Raw genomic sequence first — 19,954 nt, forward strand, 5'->3', positions numbered from 1 at the left:
CTGCTCCTCCCCTCCTCCTGCTCCTCCTCCTCCTGCTCCTCCCCTCCTCCTGCTCCTCCTCCCCCTCCTCCTGCTCTTCCTCCTCCTCCTCCTCCTCCTCCTCCCCTTCCTCCTGCTCCTCCTCCCCACCTCCTGCTCCTCCTCCCCCTCCTCCTCCTGCTCCTCCTCCTGCTGCTCTTCCTCCTCCTGCTCCTCCTGCTCCTCCTCATCCCCCTCCTGCTCCTCCTCCCCCTCCTCCTCCTGCTCCTCCTCCCCCTCCTCCTCCTGCTCCTCCTCCTCCTCCTGCTGCTCTTCCTCCTCCTGCTCCTCCTCCTCCCCCCCTCCTCCTCCTGCTCCTCCTCCTCCTGCTCCTCCTCCTCCTGCTCCTCCTCCTCCTGCTGGGGCATGAGCTGGGGCTGCTGCACGGTCCTCCTCCTCCCCCTCCTCTTCCTCCCCCTCCTCTTCCTCCCCCTCCTCCTCCTCCTCCTCCTCCCCCTCCTCTTCCTCCCCCTCCCCCTCCTCCTCCTCCTCCTGCTGGGGCATGAGCTGGGGCTGCTGCACGGGGCTGGCCCTTTCACACACGGAAGTCCAAGTTCCGCTAAAGTCACTTCACTGACAAACTGTGCACACCAAGGACGGACGCGGACGCACGCCTCACTCTGCGCACTCCAGACCCGGCTTTTATCACGTGCAAGGTGAGAGATACAACAGATTGTATTCACTGTTAGGCAAAAACTGTTTTACCAACTATTAGACGCAGATTGGACCTAAAGATGTAGAATATACATGGAATATATAAATATGCATAAACGCTGGTGTCAACAGCTGGAGTAACAGAAAATGACCCGCTCCCCTTTATCTTTATATCTTGGAATTTAACACGCATTGAATGAACATGTTTTCATAGACAAGCTTGGGCAAGTGGTGTATTGAGAAAGTGCGTGTGACATCACTTTGACGTCACTTTCATCACACGTTCACCTGTTTTATTGGTGCAATTATTACCAATATTAGGCAATGGGACTGGACTTGAGGGGAGCCCAGTTTGGTGTGAGGGGAGCCCAGTTTGGTGTGAGGGGAGCCCAGTTTGGTGTGAGGGGAGCCCGGTTTGGTGTGAGGGGAGCCCGGTTTGGTGTGAGGGAGCCCGGTTTAGTGTGAGGGAGCCCGGTTTAGTGTGAGGGAGCCCGGTTTAGTGTGAGGGGAGCCCAGTTTGGTGTGAGGGAGCCCGGTTTGGTGTGAGGGAGCCCGGTTTGGTGTGAGGGAGCCCGGTTTAGTGTGAGGGAGCCCGGTTTGGTGTGAGGGAGCCCGGTTTAGTGTGAGGGGAGCCCAGTTTGGTGTGAGGGAGCCCGGTTTGGTGTGAGGGAGCCCGGTTTAGTGTGAGGGAGCCCGGTTTGGTGTGAGGGAGCCCGGTTTGGTGTGAGGGAGCCCGGTTTAGTGTGAGGGGAGCCCAGTTTGGTGTGAGAGGAGCCCAGTTTAGTGTGAGGGGGCATACACAAGGTGCAGGTTCTCCACACTATTTTGAAATCAACTACTTGTTAAGCAAACATAAAATTAAACTAAAGCCGCGGTAGCGGCGATGATGGCTCTCGCCACCCGCGCCACCGTTGTTGTTGTTGTTGTTGTTGTTTTATGGCGGTTGGCATCCAATTGTTGCATTACCGCCAGACTTTATTCCTCAGACTTTTCGTAGTCCCCGCGCCACCGTGTTTTGATCGCAATCGCCCGACACTGCATTCTCTTAGACTTTATTCTTTAGACTTTATTCTTTAAACCCCCTCCTCCCTGTACCTCTGTCACCTAGCAACAGAGACCCGCCGCTAATGCTGATGCTAACGCTAATGCTAAGACCACGGCACGAGAGGAAATGTCCCATCAAAATAAAAGCGGAAGAGGAAGTGAAGGCATTCATTGCGCCTCTGCTGGCCAATTGTGAAAATACACAATATCTGTAATGCACTTTTTTCATGGCGTTTCAAGTAGAATATAACCCATGAGTTTCAAACAAATCAGACAATGTTGAGTTTTTCACACAATGGGATTGTTACACGGGTAAAAAATCTAGGACAAGCACGATTTATAAAAAAAAAAAAAGTCAAACGTGGCGACGCCACTTTGATTCGACATGGCTGACTTCCTGTTTATCATAGAGCGATGCTGCCAAGTGCGTTTTACTCGTCAAAGGTCAGAGGTCAAAGGTAGCTCTATCACTGTCCCAAGTCTCATGTGCCTAGGCCAAAGATTAAGAGTTTCATGTTTTTTCTTTTTTGAACTAGTCGGCGCTGTTGCGACGGGCGTTCTCGCAACCTCCATTTTATTGTAGTTCGGGCCGAGCCGATCGCGTCTATGTCCCCATGTGACCTATGACCCCATGTGTGACATTCATCAATGTTCAGGGGGTCAAAAATGCCCGAGTTGTGGCAAAATGACCATGAATTAGGGCTGTGTTCAAAATATCGATACGGCGATATATCGTCACGGATATCGATACGGAGTCATCGTATCGATACTTTTCAATAACGTTGATTTATTAAAAATTGTCCGGGCGGCCGTTTAGAAGCTCCCTCCTGTAGAGGGCGGTAAACAGCGCGGAACTACTGAGACAGACACACACCGTGCACCAGCGTGTACACAGGCCTGAAGAAGAGCTTTTGGCTCGAAACGTCGCCTCCGTTTTCCATTCTATTTGATTTCCTTTTTCATTGATCTCATTCCTTTCATCCCTTTATTTTATACAAATTAAACGCAGCCCCGGAGCTAACTTAGCCCCGAGACCGCCATTTTAGCCCCGGAGCTAACACAGCCCCGAGGCCACCACAACAGCCGAATCGGAGGCAAAAAACCGGACACGAACCTGACACCAACATCACACACCTCTTCCCTACTCTACACTACATAAACCGAACGGTTAAACAATAAAACCGAGCGGTTAAACAATACAACTATCCAACAGGGCCCCGCTGAGCGCCTGTTAGCTTAGCTTTAGCCGCGGCCACTTCCGCGCTAGCGCTACTTAGCTTAGTGCCAAGCCCGACCCGAAGAAACGGGATTTTAAGACCAAAATTACAACAAAAAGACACAAACAGAGGGTCAACAGACTCCCACACATCACACACATTACACAGACCTTGCCAATTGTTTGGCAACTTTACTTGAATGTGTTCTTTGCATAAGCTTTGTGGATAAACATGAAAATTCATGCATTTTCTTATCCGGAATAAAACAAATGCCCATTTGGTAAACTTTAAGACCCTTTTTTCAAAAAAGTATCGGGATACGTATCGTAATGAGGGAATTGTATCGGAACATACAAGTATCGGGATACGTATCTTATCGCGAGGGTCTTGGCAATACCCAGCCCTACCATGAATAATAAGAAGAAGAAGAAACCAGGCAAGAACAAAGACTCGTCACATTCTAGTCCATGGAATGGCTCGAGCCAATAAAAAAGTCTAAATCAGGAAGTTGCAGGTTGGAACAATGTCATGGAATTTCTTGATTTCAATAGCAGGAAAAAGGATTCATACTTGATACAGATTATCTTAAATTTTTCAGGAAATATCCGACTTAGTCCTATTCTCTATACATTTTAACGGTGTTACTATATTTATTTAGTATTTACATTTTTGACCACACTCAATGTGATGGACTGGTCAAAATAGTAGAATATACTATCTTTGTGAATGTGCTGAAATAATCCAACAATCAGGAAAGATAAGGCCAGAAAAATTATGCTCAAGTAGCACACAGATAAGTTGATGTTGGCCCTTCATTTGAGCTTAGAACGAGTTGAAGTCACACATATTCCACTACTTTGAAACAATGAAGGTGTGTCTGCTCTTGTCAATGCACGATATCACTATGGATTGCAAAATGAGTGGAGACATGAGATGACGAAATGAAATGTTTTTTCCATATTAGGAAAAGAGCATGTGCTGTGAGTGGAATTGGGTTTGTGAGGGTTATCACTGTCCCAGTTTACCACTGAAACATAATCTGATAGAATCTGTTGTGAATAGACAGAGAATTGAACCCTCTGTTTGGCCCATGGGCGTATTTTCCAAGTACAAATTGCTTTTTAACAATAGGCTCCATGCCTAGTATTCTTTACCATGTATTTGTGATTAAAGTCCATGTGCTGTAACTGAAATCCAGGCGCTCGACAACCCAATGTTCACTAACGCGTTTATTTCTTTAAAACACGTTCTCACATTGCTCAAGGTTTGTCTAGTCCCTTTCAAAAGATTGTTTCCCTTCAGGCGTAGTAATACAAGTGACCAGGTGACGCACTCTTCACTTTTCCCAAGGCATTAAATAGTCTTTAGTAAGGCAGTTTATGCCCCTGCCCAACAGGCAAGTTTCCATTTGTCAAACACTAACTTTATTATGTCCCGTTAGTCTGTGTTTTGTCCAGCAGGGCCACTCCCAGTGCACACTAGCTGTATAATATGTAGCCCTATAATATAGGGTCTGCCCTTTCGTTATGCATAACAGTGTTTGCTGTCAGCCATGGTTGTCATGTTTTATGTCAACATGCAGCCTTCCTGCTGCAGGGCAAAGGTGAGTCACTTTCACACACAGAGCTCATGTGTGCTCAATGAGCAGAGCAACAACTAAGTGACTCTTTTAGTCTATGATCGTTTGCACTTTACATTTTAAAGACCATGTCTGTCAATAATTCAATATGCTCCATAAATAAATACAGTTGTGTGAACGATTGTTGGTTCAGTGGTGCTATGATCAAATCGCCTTGAATCTATCGTGACTCTCAGTGACAAGTATATCTTTTTTTAAGCTTTTCATTGCAATATGTGCAGTGCATACATGGGAAGGGCTGTTATTGTTATTATGCTCTTGGATTGTTTTACAGTTGATGATCACATCACGTAATGATTATTTATTATGTGAGGTTTTTGAGGTTGTGATTAGCACATTTTAGCTGTGACATTGCAATAACATAAATCTGACCAATTTATTACACTATTATAACAAAACACTACATCAAAGACAAATGCAGAATGATCCGGCTCATTTCATGTCCTTCTCTTATTCACTAAGAACATTCATTGACTGTGACCTCAGTTGTGAAAAGCCAATCTTTAGTTTGACTACATTATTTTTGCTGATGGCATTTATGAGGTTGTGTTCACTCTGAATGTGCCTTTTGTGAGTAAGAAGACACAAGCAGAGCCACAGAGGTGGCATGTCACACAGCTGATGTTGTTGTTGTTGTTTTATGGCGGTTGGCATCCAATTGTTGCATTACCGCCAGACTTTATTCCTCAGACTTTTCGTAGTCCTCAGACTCTGTCGTAGTCCGGTGTTGTTGTTGTTGTTGTTGTTGTTTTATGGCGGTTGGCATCCAATTGTTGCATTACCGCCAGACTTTATTCCTCAGACTTTTCGTAGTCCTCAGACTGTCGTAGTCCGTAAAAGTACTCCTTCCATTGCTTTGGTGTTACAAAGCCCATGAGGTCATGATATGTCTTTGTGACTAGAATAGTTGTTGTTGTTTCAGAGACCAGTCAACCGCCATAAAACAACAACAACTACGACAAATCTGAGGAATAAAGTCTGGCGGTAAAACAACAACAACAACAACAACAACAACAACAACAACAACAACAACAACAACAACAACAACAACAACAACAACAACAACAACAACAACAACAACAACAACAACAACAACAACAACAACAACAACAACAACAACAACAACAACAACAACAACAACAACAACAACAACAACAACAACAACAACAACAACAACAACAACAACAACAACAACAACAACAACAACAACAACAACAACAACAACAACAACAACAACAACAACAACCCTTCATCTTCCTCTCCTTCTTTGACGTTCGGTGCTTCCACCGTACAGCTTTATTCTTTAGGCTTCATTCTATAGACCACCCCCACCCCCATCTCGTCACTCTGACTCCCCAAAAGCAGACCCCCAATCACTCCGACTCCCATTTAGCGCCTTTAGCCTGTTTTCTATATCTGCCCAATCAAGCTCCTTTGTTCCAAGGAATCTCCCTGCAGCTTTAGCAATGATCCTGATCCTTTCAGTTCTGCTTTGAGTCTGAGCAGCACAGTTTACAATATCCACCATAAAGAGTACAAAATCCTCTCTATCCACAACCAGGGTATTCTCATTAATTCTGGAACCTGCACACTTGGGACCTCCACTCTTGAAACCTTCACACTTCTTGGGAGCCATGCTGGCCTTTCTCATTTCGCCCTGGCTGGGAGCAGCACTGGCTCCTCTCTCTGTATTTACTCTAAACTCGTTACTTGAAACTTTCTTGACTGCATCTGCATAGGATATGCCTTGAGAGACCTTTTATTTTATGCACCTCAGCAGCTCTTTTGCTAAACCTGCATCCCCCGTAGGCAGAGCTATGTTCTTCCCCACAGTTACAGCACTTCAGTTTTGCTCCCACGTCACACTTCCCATACTCGTGATCTCCTGCACATTTACCACATCTCCCTCTACAGACCGCTGCAATATGCCCAAAGCGCTGGCACTTAAAGCAACGCAGGGGCGGTGGAACATATGGCCTAACGTCATGGCACATGAACCCAATGAACACCTTACTAGGCAGGCACCTCCCTTCAAGTGTTACCATTACCGACAAGCTGTCACATCTTACCCCAGACCGGGTCACCTTCAACCGCCTAGCGTCCACCACCTTAGCTCCAGTCAAATTTTCCTTAACTTCATCCACAGATGTCGCCGTAGGGTCACCTACGATAACTCCTCTGACCGTGTTTCTTTCAGCATCAGACACAAGAATGTCCTTTCCACCCAGACGTTTAGTTCCAATCGCCTTCCGTTGCTGAGCCGCGTCCTTGCACACGACCAGCAGCGAGCCATCTCTAAGGACACTCGCACTCTTGATCACTCCCACAGCTACAGTTAGGCTCTTTGACAATGCCACTGAATTCCACTCCTTAAAGGATGCACTATCCTGTGCAAGCTTTATGATCACCTTACAGTCTCTGCTCTCACTCCGGATATCAATAGCTTCAGCCTCATCCTGCTGCTCATTCCCAGAACCCTCGGACGAGCTAAGGGACTTTTTACGTTTCCAGGCACGTGCAGGCAGAAAAGGCTGCTCCTCCACGCCGTCCAGAACGTCTTCGACCACCGATCCACTCTGGCGTGGAATAAAGTCTAAGGAATAAAGTCTGGCGGTAATGTGACACTTGGATACCAACCGCCATAAAACGACGACGACGACGGCGACGGCGACGACGGCGACGACGCCGACGACGACGACGGCGACGGCGACGGCGACGACGGCGCCGACGACGACGACGGCGACGGCGACGGCGACGGCGACGGCGACGACGACGACGACGGCGACGACGGCGGCGACGGCGGCGACGGCGACGACGATGACGACAACCTGGCGGTAATGCAACACTTGGACGCCAACCGCCATAAAACAACAACTCTCCTCCGCCATCTCCCGTCTCTCCAGACCCTGTAAAAGGATTTGTGTCGCGCCACAGAATAGAAGAGTGTCCGGCTGCTGATGCCACATTCCTCACACTAAAATTGTTATCTGCACTTTGCTTCAGAATACTCCACAGTTTATGAGTGGACACACAGACGACAGCCTGACTATATCCTCTTTGTAAAGCCAAAGTCCTGCACATAAATGCTGTTTAAACTTGTCAACAAGAGCCAGCAGCCAAGACTACTATTATTAGATTAGCTCACAGTCAGATATAGCCTTGTGCGATTGTGCCACTTGACTTACTGTGTCTCTACATACCAATGATGCCACAACATATTTTTACTAGTTGTGAATGTACTTTTCAAGAATGCATTGACAGACACTGAGCATTTGCTCACCTTTATCCAGACAAATCAAAGTCTGTTTGGGTTCAGCACAAGTTTACAATGTCTCTGAGATGATAATGGGAATCTATGCCAAATACCATGTTTTGGTTACACTTCAAAGCTCCTATATTTAGTCTGCGTGTCTCACCTCTTGTCATTTAGTGTCTGTTTACTTTTTTTCTGTTGCTATGATGTGTTTCTGCTGTTTGGCCCATTTTTATCTCTCAAAATCTATGTGTTGTACAATTTTAAAGTGGTACTAAACACCAAATCAACTCTATCAAATCTATTGTGTAAAAGGACTTAGTATAGTATTAGTATAGTATTTCCAACTGCTTTTTGCTACCTTTTTGCAGATTTGTAGTCTAAAAGTGTCTAAAACTGTGCGTGTGCTGCATTCAATGGCGAATACATTTTCAAGAGGCATGTGACATCACTACTCTGCTCTGATGAGAACCAGCTAGTGGAGTTTAGGTGTTTAGTCCCACTTTAAAGTCAAGTACCTCTAGTTATCGCATGTGAGTTAGTGGTGGTTTTGTGCTTGTCTGGGTTCTGTCAGACTCACAGCTGCACAAGCTTCTGAGACTCTGACTGTTCATGACTATCCTGGCATGCCATATCTTCTTATTGTCTTCTTATTGTCTAAGTCATCCTGGTAATAGGCTGGAATGGCTAAATATAGTACAATATAGTATTTATTTCTTGCATTCTTCCTGGCCACAAAGCGTTTTTTAGCTAAGCATTTCTTTGGCCAAAAGGTGGCTGCTACATTGGATTAATTGTTTACTATTGTTGTGTTTGCTTCGGTTTAGAATGACGACAGACAGACGGACGGACGGACGGACGAGGAACAGTGCACTATTTTGTCTTTTTCCTGACGTGTTTGTTCTCTTGTCCAGGTGAACGATGAGCACTCACAGCGTGACCCTGGTGGGACCTGCTCCGTGGGGCTTCAGGCTGCAGGGGGGCAAGGACTTCTGCCTGCCCCTCACGGTGTCCCGGGTGAGTCACAGCCCATTGACCTTCACTCGTGACTGTCACCTCTGAACAATGTGGCTCATGCAAATGTGAGTGGTGACAGTCCGTGCTGCAGGGTTTAGACACCTTCAGCCATTGTTGTATTTTTGACCCTTCTCCTCTGAATGCTGCTATGATCATAACCACCTTGCATAACTCAGCAGTGTCTCCTGAATGCAAGCCTAATGCATTTTATCTATTTATTTAAAACAAGGACAGTCCATTGATAGCATTAATCTCAAAGAGAAAATAATATGCTCTGTACTAGATTTATCTTGTAGCTCATTTCCATCTGTAGTTGGCCGGAAGAAAAATCACAATCAAAAAATAATTGATGATAAAACCACCTCCTAAAATACAATTGTACTTTTCAAAAATCATCATTAGCTGCAACTCCTAAAATACAGTCATACAATGTATCATTAACCAACAATCCTAAAAACACAATTATTAAAATCATCAGCAAGCTTTCAGAGCATTCTAAAAATACTAAAGCTACCAAATTCCTCTTTAACACGCACATCTAAATACTCTTATTCAAATTCATTATTGTCCTTAGCTGAAGATAAATGATGAAGATGAATGAAGATAAATGTCATATAATCATTATGTTAAATATCTGTATAAATGTGTGTGTGTGTGTGCGTGTGTATGTGTATGTATGTATATGTATGTATATGTATGTATATATATATATATATATATATATATATATATATATATATATATATATATATATATATATATATATATATATATATATATATATATATATATATATATATATATATATATATATATATATATATATTGTAAAAACAAACAAAAACATATATATATTGTAAAAACAAACAAAAACAATGGAATGATTGCACACTCAACAAAAGATAGTTTTGATAATAAAGTGTATTTGAGCAGAATAGCTGTGCTGTGTCAGTGTCATTTTAGAGCCAGTTCCTGGCTTGTCTCTCTGGTGTTCATCCTAATGACAAACGCTGAGCATTTGTTGCTCAAAGGCAGTGCATCTGAAACTTGAGAGTCTGCTGTGGTTCTGTAATAACTGTTTGAAAATGAAGGGAGTTTGCTCCAGGCTTGGTTTGATAAAAGATTGTATCTGGGAGTTAAGGAATCATTTGTGTTGTGTTTTTGTTGCTACAATTGCTGTAAACTTAATGACATTTTATTTCCTATTTCATTTCAGTTTATCCTTTTGGTATAACTCTCTAGATTGAATTTCAATTCCTTCTCTACCACACTTATTAACTTTGTGTGCAGACATTTCCTGTGTCTTTCAGTTATCAAAGTCTAACCTCGGTGTCAGGAATGAGCATCTGCTGTTCACTTTGCTGGATCAAAAACATATTTTACACATATTATGTTTGTAGGATGAGGGGGCATTATCGGACATATATGGACATATATGGACATAATATGAACATATAGTACGCTTACAGTGTTGTCAGAGTTCAAGGTTCAAACATAAGCAAGCAGCTATTTTTAGGTCCTGTCTCCAGCTTTAATGATGAACGTAAAAAGCATTGGAGCACATAATGTTCTCACACTGGATTCATCCTTCTCTGGCTTATATAGTATAGATTATGTATGTTCAAACAAATGTAATATATATAATATAACAAACATTTGCCTGTTTTATGATGGTGTAAAAACAAAAGACTCCTTTACATTTATTTAGTTCTGGTTTAGATCAGGTTTAAATGTTTTTTTTTAAAGATTTAGTGTCATAACATCCACCCAAAATGTCATCATGGTTTACACCTTTTTTCTCATTTTGAGATATCCTCAAACCTGAACTGACTATAATCTATAGATACGTTTATTACAGCCTTTCAATATACAAAACAAACTCATTAAAATGCTTAAAATGAAGCTTGGTTAAAGGATATGAGACGGCCAGACACATAAAAAGTGGAACAAGTGCAATACTTTTACAGTGTGTTCTTGTGGTGCTGCTGGTATGTTGCTGAGGGCTATAAAAGTGTTGACTAAGTCCTCTGTCAGACCCACGTCACTTCTGTGTGGAGTCATCAGTGGTTTGGGCCTGCCCTGACGCCGCTGATCTGTGAAACATTACATTCTTTGTTTTCACTTCGTTTAGTGTTGGCATGTGATATTATATATTATATTACTTTTATGTATTAACTTGTTGTTTGTATCCATGAGTCAAAGGATGTTGCCAATAATACATTAATGCCAACTCCACTATAATTACTGGTCATCTATAGAGTAAAAAACAGTATTTAGGGAATTATAGCTATGACCCATGTTTAAAGTTTCATTTTTTCAACAGATGACACGATTATCAGACTTCTTGGTCGATGTCTATAAATTACCATTTAATTGCAGTATGTTTCCAATATGTTTCGACTCATGAATATTTATGCAGTAAGGGATTGGCTGAATGTGAGGCAGCTCTTCCTGTTTGCTCAGGGTCTCAGTGAGCCATGTTTATTTGCTTGGATGATTACAGCAATAAAACCACATATCCAGGACACAGCAAAATAGTTCCCTTTTGAATGTGATTTATGATTTGGTCTTCAGTCAGGTATAACAAATGTTTCCACTACTTTAACCCCTCACCTCCCCTATTGTCATCCACATCCTTTCATTTGTTATTTCAGAGGCATGTGATACTCGACATGGACATTATGCAAGTTAATTTTAGCCCTGAGTTCGCAGCCAGCCCTGTGGCTCCAGATGTGTTCCAGATCTGTGGAGTCAATTGTACAAGCTTCTACTGTGTTAACCTGTAGGAAATCAGACTGAACCTTGTACAAATAAACTCCATATGCAAATACAATAACGAACTGTGACATTAGTGTTAGTTGTATTCAATTTTCATCTAAATAGAGAGTGAATTGTCATCTGTGAATGACTAAATAGATAGGAGACAACACATGTTATGATAAATAAATAAATCCAGTAAAAGTTACTGTCAATAGTTATAAAATGCTCCAGTCCAGACACAGCTTTTAGCAAACGATAAGTCATACTTGAGGGCTGCACAATATATTGCAAAAGTATCAATATTGTAATATATGTAATATTATCGCAACACTCGATATTGCAACAAACTAAATATATCCCAATAAAAACGAGGTTCTCCATCTGAGGAGAATTTACTGAAAACGTAAAATAAAAGCACATTTTACTTGTGATTTTCCTTTTTCAGTCTTATTTAGCCTTGATTTAGTCTTGGTTTTGTTTCTGTTAAGTTTCTATTTTGACAGAGTTTGATTGACACATGGACATATTGGTTTTAATATAACTAAATCATTTAGTTAATTTAGTCTAAATGATTGAGTCCAAATGTTTATTAAAATATTGCAATAGTATTGATAAATGTAACAACCATATAATACTTGTTTCGTTGGACATTGACCGACATCTTTCCTGCATTCCTGAGATTGAAAAAAAACTTGCTAAATTGTAAAAACCTTTTAGGACCCTTGTCTTACCCCTTCAAGATGAGTGAACAGATGTCAGACAGTTTACATTAGATTAAACCATTGTCAATCATCAGTTATCATTTCACAGTTGACGTATTCCTCACAGCGACATTCACAATCGCCTCTGTCTGTTCAGCATTTAGAAGATGTGGATGCAAGTACGGCTATTGTAAATATGGATTGTGTAAAAGCGTTATTTCCAGTATGCGTTTGATCCCCGTGCAATGCGTCCGCTGTCCGTCTCGGTTATATTGACGGCATCTGGCTTCGCTCTCAATAATGTTCGGTGGCACATCCAAACAATGGCCATAACACGTTTTTTTTTTTTTTTCACATTGTTAACATTTCCAGAAACATCAGCATTTCTGCGCAATGTTCAGATTCCCTCACTAGAAGGGGCAGCGTGTAACGTTTCTGTGGTTGTTGCTTTGCCTGGAATGTTCCACAGTAGGGCAATAAACATATATATCTCCATGGAGACCACAACATGTTTTTCAAGGTATTTTTGAGCTGTAAAGACATCCGTAATGTAATAAATGATAATCAGCCATTTTAAAGTGAGTGTGACAGGTGAGACTGTATTTAGGATTCCACTAAAATTGACAAGTTTGGTGAATTTTGATGATGTTACTTCCTGTTGACAAATGATAATACCAGATGAAGTCTTTTAGTTTGTTAAATTATTGTTGAAACTGAAGAATGTTACGTGCTGATTGTGGATGTGACGTTGCTTTTTCTACATTTCTTCTTCACAAACTGTAACTTGACTGATGGAAACTATGAAAAGATATTTACCATAAGGACTATCCCGAAGAAAAGCAAACTTTAACATTAGTGTAGTGTGGAACATTCCAGGCGAATAACAGAAAGTTCCACAGTGCCACTTTCAATGAACACGCTAGGTATTTCTAATTTATTTGCCTATTTTTGATATCTATCTACCTTTCTCATTTTGCAGAGTGCTAAATGTAACACAAATTGAATCTCTCCAGTCCTAAATCATCTCCGTGGATTTGAATAAAGCTGTGTTCTCCCTCTTTAGCCCGACTGGCACAGCTACTGAAAGCCCCCTCGTGCAATCGGGTTGTTCCTGACCTGACCGACGTGCATTCACTATTCATTGGCGTGATCGTTCCTCTTTGTGTTTTTTGTGTGTATGTGTGTGTGTGTGTGTGTGTTGCCATGGCGATGTGTCAAAGCGCTACTTAGCAAAACAGCCTGGCATCTCGTGTTTTCCAGCGGACTGATTGATGTAGTAAGAGCCCGGGTCAAACCATGACAACCGCAGGTCCACCTCTGCTCAAGTGCTCTAATTGGGACGTTTGGGTTTCAGAAAAGCAGAGTACACCTTTTCTTCTATTTTACAACTTTAACGAGGAAAGATAAGTTCTCATGGGCAACTGTGGTGTGTGTGTGTGTTGTGAAACTAGCAGATGGATTTGAACACATTTCCGCTGGACTGAATCGATAGAACCTTGTTGATATTGTGAATGTTGTTTTGAAGACATGTTAGATTTGAGCATTGAGTATATTATTTGTTAGATTTTTTTTTTAATGCAACTTTGGTTAGGCCAAAAGTCCTAATAGTTTGAAGTTTAGTTTAACACATTTCTGTTGGATTGGTTGCAGCAAAAATTGCATTTTTATGATGTTTGTTTGATTCATATTTCGCTCATATTATTCTCATTTTCTGACCTGTAAGAAATAAATGACTGTAACGTGCTATTTTAGAAGTAATTCCAAAAAACTGTCTTTATGATCCAGTTTGTCTTGGGAGAGGTTTCTAATTAGATGCACAGTCAGTGACTCCACCTGCTTTGGTCATATATTTTTTTAATAACACAATGCAGCTCTAGTCTGTCCATATAAGGCTTTCTGTCTGGAACGTGACTTGCATCTCAATGTGTTCAGCGCTTCCCACCAGAGGCTTCCTGTGACATGACTTCTGAGTGACCACAGTCGTTACTTCAGTTTCCTTAATGTCATACAGAGAGAGATCTATTACACCAATACGTTTCTAGTCAAATAATGACAAATCTTTCTTTTTTTTGACATTTTACTTGTTTACAGCAGTAAAACAAGTTTCACCCAAACAGCCTTTTCTGTGAAATATTCTCCCTGTCCATTTATAATCCGTGACAAATAAGAAACTAAATCTGCATGTACCAGCAGCAGCAGCAGCGCTGCACTCATGTTTAACTTGTTTCTAATGTCTTTTTTCCTCACAAATTGATATCAATTCTTGCATGTTTGTAGTAGTATAATCTTACTGGCTTTGGAGCCTGAGTTAATATCTGTCCTCTGTCACAACTGTTTCAGAAGATTTATATTTGCAGTGGTACATGCCTGGAATTCTTCCTGTAACATCTATTTGTCTTGTATCTGTGTGTGAAAGACAGGCTGACTGCAGGGCTCCATAAAGCTCTCCCTGTTCACACTCTCAAGAGTCCGAGACAGATAATCTGGGCTGAGTAATGTGACCACACAAATCCATTTCACAATAAATTATTTTAATTATAAGCTTTGTTTCAACAACCAATCTTATTACTATATTACTGTAAATATGGTTGTTTTAATTTTTTTTGACACTGCAGTTACGCAAAACTCTTTAATTAAAAACAAATCTAATGCATTTTAGATATGAGTAGTAATTTGTTAGCTGAAAAGACAGAAGAAGCTTGTTTATTCCTTCCAAATCATGAGATTATAGAACAAAATTGTTGCACTTGTGGGAACAGGTGCAATTTTCTTCTTTAATCTGGTCATTTGGAAGACAAATCCTTAAGAAAATGTTGGATTCCTGCTGTTGGATGTCAATGCTTTACTTTAAAAAAATAAAAAATACAATCTACTATTGCTCAACAATTTTTTTGATCTTCTGCCTCCAAAGTGGCTGTGAGTAATTCAGTTCAAAGTGAATGAATCAGGACCACTAAATACCGTCACTAAGCACTTTGGACACACTTCTGCTGCCGTCTGTCCTCTCTGAGTTGGACTGTTGCTGCTCTGTACGTTTCCAAGGCGCTGGTATGCATTCATCAGCCGGAGCTATGCATCGGCCACTTCCCGCTCCTGATTTACTTGATAATGACACGAGAAACGCCTGGCTCCGGTCAGACGTGACGCTGTTTTCACTGCTGTCACTTCCTCATTCTTCAGCAGAGGTTTTCTGTGGTATTTTCACCGTTTGCGCACACAATGGAGCTTTATTTATGTACCAGTTTGAGGGGTGAGTGTGGAGAATAACTGCTAAAGACAACTTACACCTGGAACAACACGCAATTACACTATTGACTTTCAAAAGAGAAATATTATTGATAATTATAGTTAAAATTTATATTCAATTGTTATATTCATGCAGAAATTCAAGGCTCTGGGCTCAATGTTCAAAACTGCTGGAGTTTACAAAGGACTTGACCAAAACATAAACTCAAAGAGCACAAAGAAATTATTATAATATAAAAGTCATTACTATAATATATTTTGTTTTGTAAAATATAATTTGCCATTTCTTATCTTATTATTTATTTTTAAATGAGAAAAATCATTTTGGACTTTCCTGTATATTTATCAGTTCATATGCTCAAACGTCTCCTTTTAGGGTCATTTTCATACTTTGTTTCGTACTTTAATTTTACAACACGACGAGTTGGCCCCTGTCCAGGGTGGGCCCCGCCTCAGGCCCAAAGTCACTGGGATGGGCTCCAGTCACCCGCGGCCTCCAACGGGAACAAGGAAGATGAATGAACACTGAAGCGTGTAATCAGAAACATTCAAATGTCTATTCCATTCTGTCAAACATTGATGGACGTGGCTCGGATATGATCAAAAGAAAAGCCAGAGAACAGTTCTGTCCTGAAGCTGTGCAGGTTCAATGATGTAAACGCCATGAAGTGCAGAATGATGTGTTTACAGAAGGGTAAATCAATCCTATCACTCCAGGTAAAAGTCATCCCTGTGTCACAGCCAATGACGTTATACTTTCTGTCACTTATGAAACATGAATCATCACGTCAAGCAAGAACATTGTAAAGCCACTTTTTCATTTGACTGAAGAAGTTACATTAAAGTCTTTGAGTCAAGTCCAATCAGGTCTTTTTGGCGCCAATAGAATGAATAGTATTTTAATGAATAATAGAGCAGTGACTCCACACCCACAATAAGCACCGGGAGAGTTGTGGCTTTTAATCAGTGGTGGAAAGAGTACTCACAATATGTACAATAGAAGTACAGTTACAAAAAGAAAAAAACTACTCAAAGAAGAAGATGCAATTTGCAGTTTTTGTAGCATTTTATATACATTTTTTTATATTGAATGAAGTTGTTAAACCACAATTAGCTTATTCACTGAGCTCTGGCCAATCAGAGCAGGCGATGCAGACAATTACCCCAAAAAACACACTGAATTACCGCAACATGAGTATTTGTAATTAGTATTTTTTTAAACATTCATATTTCCCATCATATGAATCAAACCTGGTGTGGTTTTGATACACAACCATTTGAGTTATAGCTGTGGGAATGTTTTTTCTGTGGTTGTGTTGTTTTAGTGTTTAGTTTAGATGTTGTGTTGAGAGTAGGATGCTTATCTTATCAGCTCACGGTCATGCAAGTCAGGAAGTGCAGAGGAAAGCAAAACGTCCTGTAAAATGTTAACGTGCATAAATATGTATTCTATTTTAAGTTATTTCTCTTCTGTCGCCAGATGACCGATGGAGGAAAGGCAGCCAACGCAAAGATGTGTGTTGGTGACATCATTGTGTCGATAAATGGCATTTCCACTGACGGCATGAACCATCTGGAGGCTCAGAACAAGATTAAAGCCTGTATCGACCAGCTCAGCCTCTCTCTGCAGAGGTAACGCAGTACAAATGATACTTTATACTTTCATCTTACTGACTAATCCTTTTATTGTAAGCATAGATGTTATGTCATAAACCGCTGACATGAAAGAAAAGGGAGTAGAGGAGAATCCATTTTGACAAAAGATCATCAGTGGGTGTGTCTTAATCTGGATGTGAAACTAACAAATCTCAAATAAGTATTAAGGACCTGTCAGAGCCCGTTATGCAGTATCACTACAGTACCACATTCCCTTATTTGATACGTTTTACCTCATGTATTTATCTTGATTAAAACGCCTTAAAGTCAATGCAACATTCTTACTAAAATCATCTGTTTCTTCCCACATGTGAGGCTCCATCTGTCAGCAGAGTCTGAACCTCCAGTGTGGTTTTTAGGATAAAACCAGACTAAACAACATTTCTGAGTTTTAATTTGATTTTATGCTACGCTACGTTTTCTTGATGGTTATTAATGCCTTAAAATCAATTGTACATGTGAACCTCAATTCTTTGGTGCAGTAGTTATTGCGTTTTTGATTTTCTTGGCGTACTGTACATGGTTGTGTTGAAACTTACTAAGAAATATGCTTGAATCTTGATACCAATTTCAAAACCACAATGATAAATATGTTCTTATTTTAGGTCAAGATTTTAGACAAAAGACTGACATTTTCAACACAAAATAATAGAACTTTATTTTCTTTATTAAACGTGGTGGTCTTATATTAGTTCTGATAAAAGCTCAAGGTCATTTTGAAACTGTTCACAATAAGGCAGATTTTGTCTTGTCAATGTGATATTGAGTTTTGATATTAGCTTCAATTAGAGTCTGATTTTTGATACTCTTGATAACCCTCGTATGAAAATAATGAAATTATGTTTTAAACCATATTAAAGGTTAAACAAACGCACACTTTTACATCAGTACTGCATCATTTTGATTTACTGCAACATATTCTTGTATAATAGGGACAGGGACATTGTTAACTATAAACATTGTGATTATAACAATTTATTTGTAATTATTAACATCACGACCAAAACAACAATAAACAAATTATTTATTATAGAAAAAATTCAAAAATATGTATTATTTTATTATATAAAATCCAAAATTTTCTTTCTTTCTTGTTTTCTTAACACATTACCACTTGTCAATATGAAACTTTATGAAATCAAACTTTCTGAATGATCAATTTGACATAAACCACAAGTAAAAAAAAAAAAAAAAAGCACTTTACATTTTGCAGAAATAACTTAATTTTGCTTCTAATTTGGTCAAATTTCTATTAATTGAACAAGAGAAAATGTAATTTAGTTTTCTATGAATTGAATTTAGAACATTTATTTTTTCTTCTAAAAATGTCACAATTATATATTTGTGTCGTATTGTGACCTAAATCATCAGTTATCCATTATCCTAATAATCTTGACATCCCTATTGTATATTTACAACCATCGGGCAGTACAAATGTCCACATAACCAAATATAGAGCATGTAGTGATTTGTTTCAGTTTGAGATTAGTTTGTCCAGTTTTGACGGGGCTGATCCTAAATCCATCATGTGTCGCTCCGTGTCAGGGTCTGTGCTCCACTGATCAGACTCCAATTATATCATTTGTGCCTCCAAGCTCTAATAGACACTGTAAGTAGTATTTATGAGTGAATCCGCTAAACTGAAACTCCATGTCGACGGACATATAATCTATAAAACATGTCAACAGAAACTCTGCTGACACATCCGTCATTCCATCAGCAGCTCACGTCGGGGAATAGAGCAGCCTCTGGAGCTTTCATCGTGGGAAAATAGTCCCAAAATAGCCCTGTCCCACAGCTGGGTATAATCTGTGTAATGAAGGCACAATGAAACATCAAACGCGCTCAGCTCACAGGGAAAATGTAAACTCCAGCAATTCCATAGACAAAGAGCCACTTGTTGCACGTTTCGTTTAGTTTTGTGTCGCTTATTTCTGGCTCTATTTAAGAAGCAGTTTTCTTCTGTCATCACGCGCCTTCATTTGTCACTGATTTGATTTAAGAGATGAGTGATAAGACCAAAGAACATTCCACACGTGCTTTTAGAGGTAATGCTGAGCGTTTGTTTACTAATGATTAGAATCAAGCATTTGTCATAAGAAGAAATTAGTTTTTTTTTCATGCAAATAATCAACTGTGTCTGGGATATAATTGTGTATCGTGTTAGATATTATTAGATAGATAGATTTAGATATGTTGTTGCCATGTTTGGATAATTTCCTATTTTTAGGCCCGAGCGCCACAAGCTGGCGAGAGGCCTATTAATCTCGTAAGGCCGTGCAAAGCACGGCTGCGAAAGTGCGCACGTAGTGCGCACGAAATCGAGCGCGAAGCGCTCGCCCACTTCCAAACACTCACTAACGCACTCCTTCACTCATGCACGCCCCGTGCATACTAATTAGTAGTAGGAAAATGGAACATTACCGTTGTAAACGGGCGAAGCCCGTGCAAAAGTGCGCACTAAACGAGCACTTTACATTGAGATGACGACCGCGAAGCGGTCGTCATCCCCATATAAAGCACTCATTTGCGCTAAGTAGCTCACGAATACGTTCCCCATCTCTTGCATGTTCCGTGCATATAAGCATGTAATGCAAAAATTGAACATTATTACTGTATAGAGGGCCAAAAACACAAAGTGGGCGGAGCCCACTCAAAATTAACGAAAGTACCCGTCAGTGACCAGGGACCCACACCATGAGGTAGGAAAGCGCGAGCGCTTTCCGAAAATGTGTATAGTTTATGATAT

At 40.6% G+C, this 19,954-nt stretch overlaps 1 protein-coding gene across 1 annotated transcript in view; it reads left to right on the forward strand.

The window, feature by feature from the left end:
• Positions 1 to 651: 651 nt before the first annotated feature.
• Positions 652 to 19,954, forward strand: part of pdlim5b (PDZ and LIM domain 5b) — a 39,428-nt gene continuing 20,125 nt past the window's right edge. The window contains exons 1-3 of the mRNA XM_072455489.1: positions 652 to 667; positions 8,740 to 8,842; positions 17,030 to 17,181. Of these exons, the coding sequence (XP_072311590.1) occupies positions 8,747 to 8,842; positions 17,030 to 17,181 (248 nt within the window). The 5' untranslated portion in view covers positions 652 to 667; positions 8,740 to 8,746. The remainder of the gene's footprint in view (positions 668 to 8,739; positions 8,843 to 17,029; positions 17,182 to 19,954) is intronic.

Source organism: Eucyclogobius newberryi, unplaced genomic scaffold (assembly GCF_026437365.1).
Source record: "Eucyclogobius newberryi isolate DKJ021-1_F unplaced genomic scaffold, fEucNew1.0.hap1 SCAF_2, whole genome shotgun sequence".
Taxonomy (NCBI): domain Eukaryota; kingdom Metazoa; phylum Chordata; class Actinopteri; order Gobiiformes; family Gobiidae; genus Eucyclogobius; species Eucyclogobius newberryi.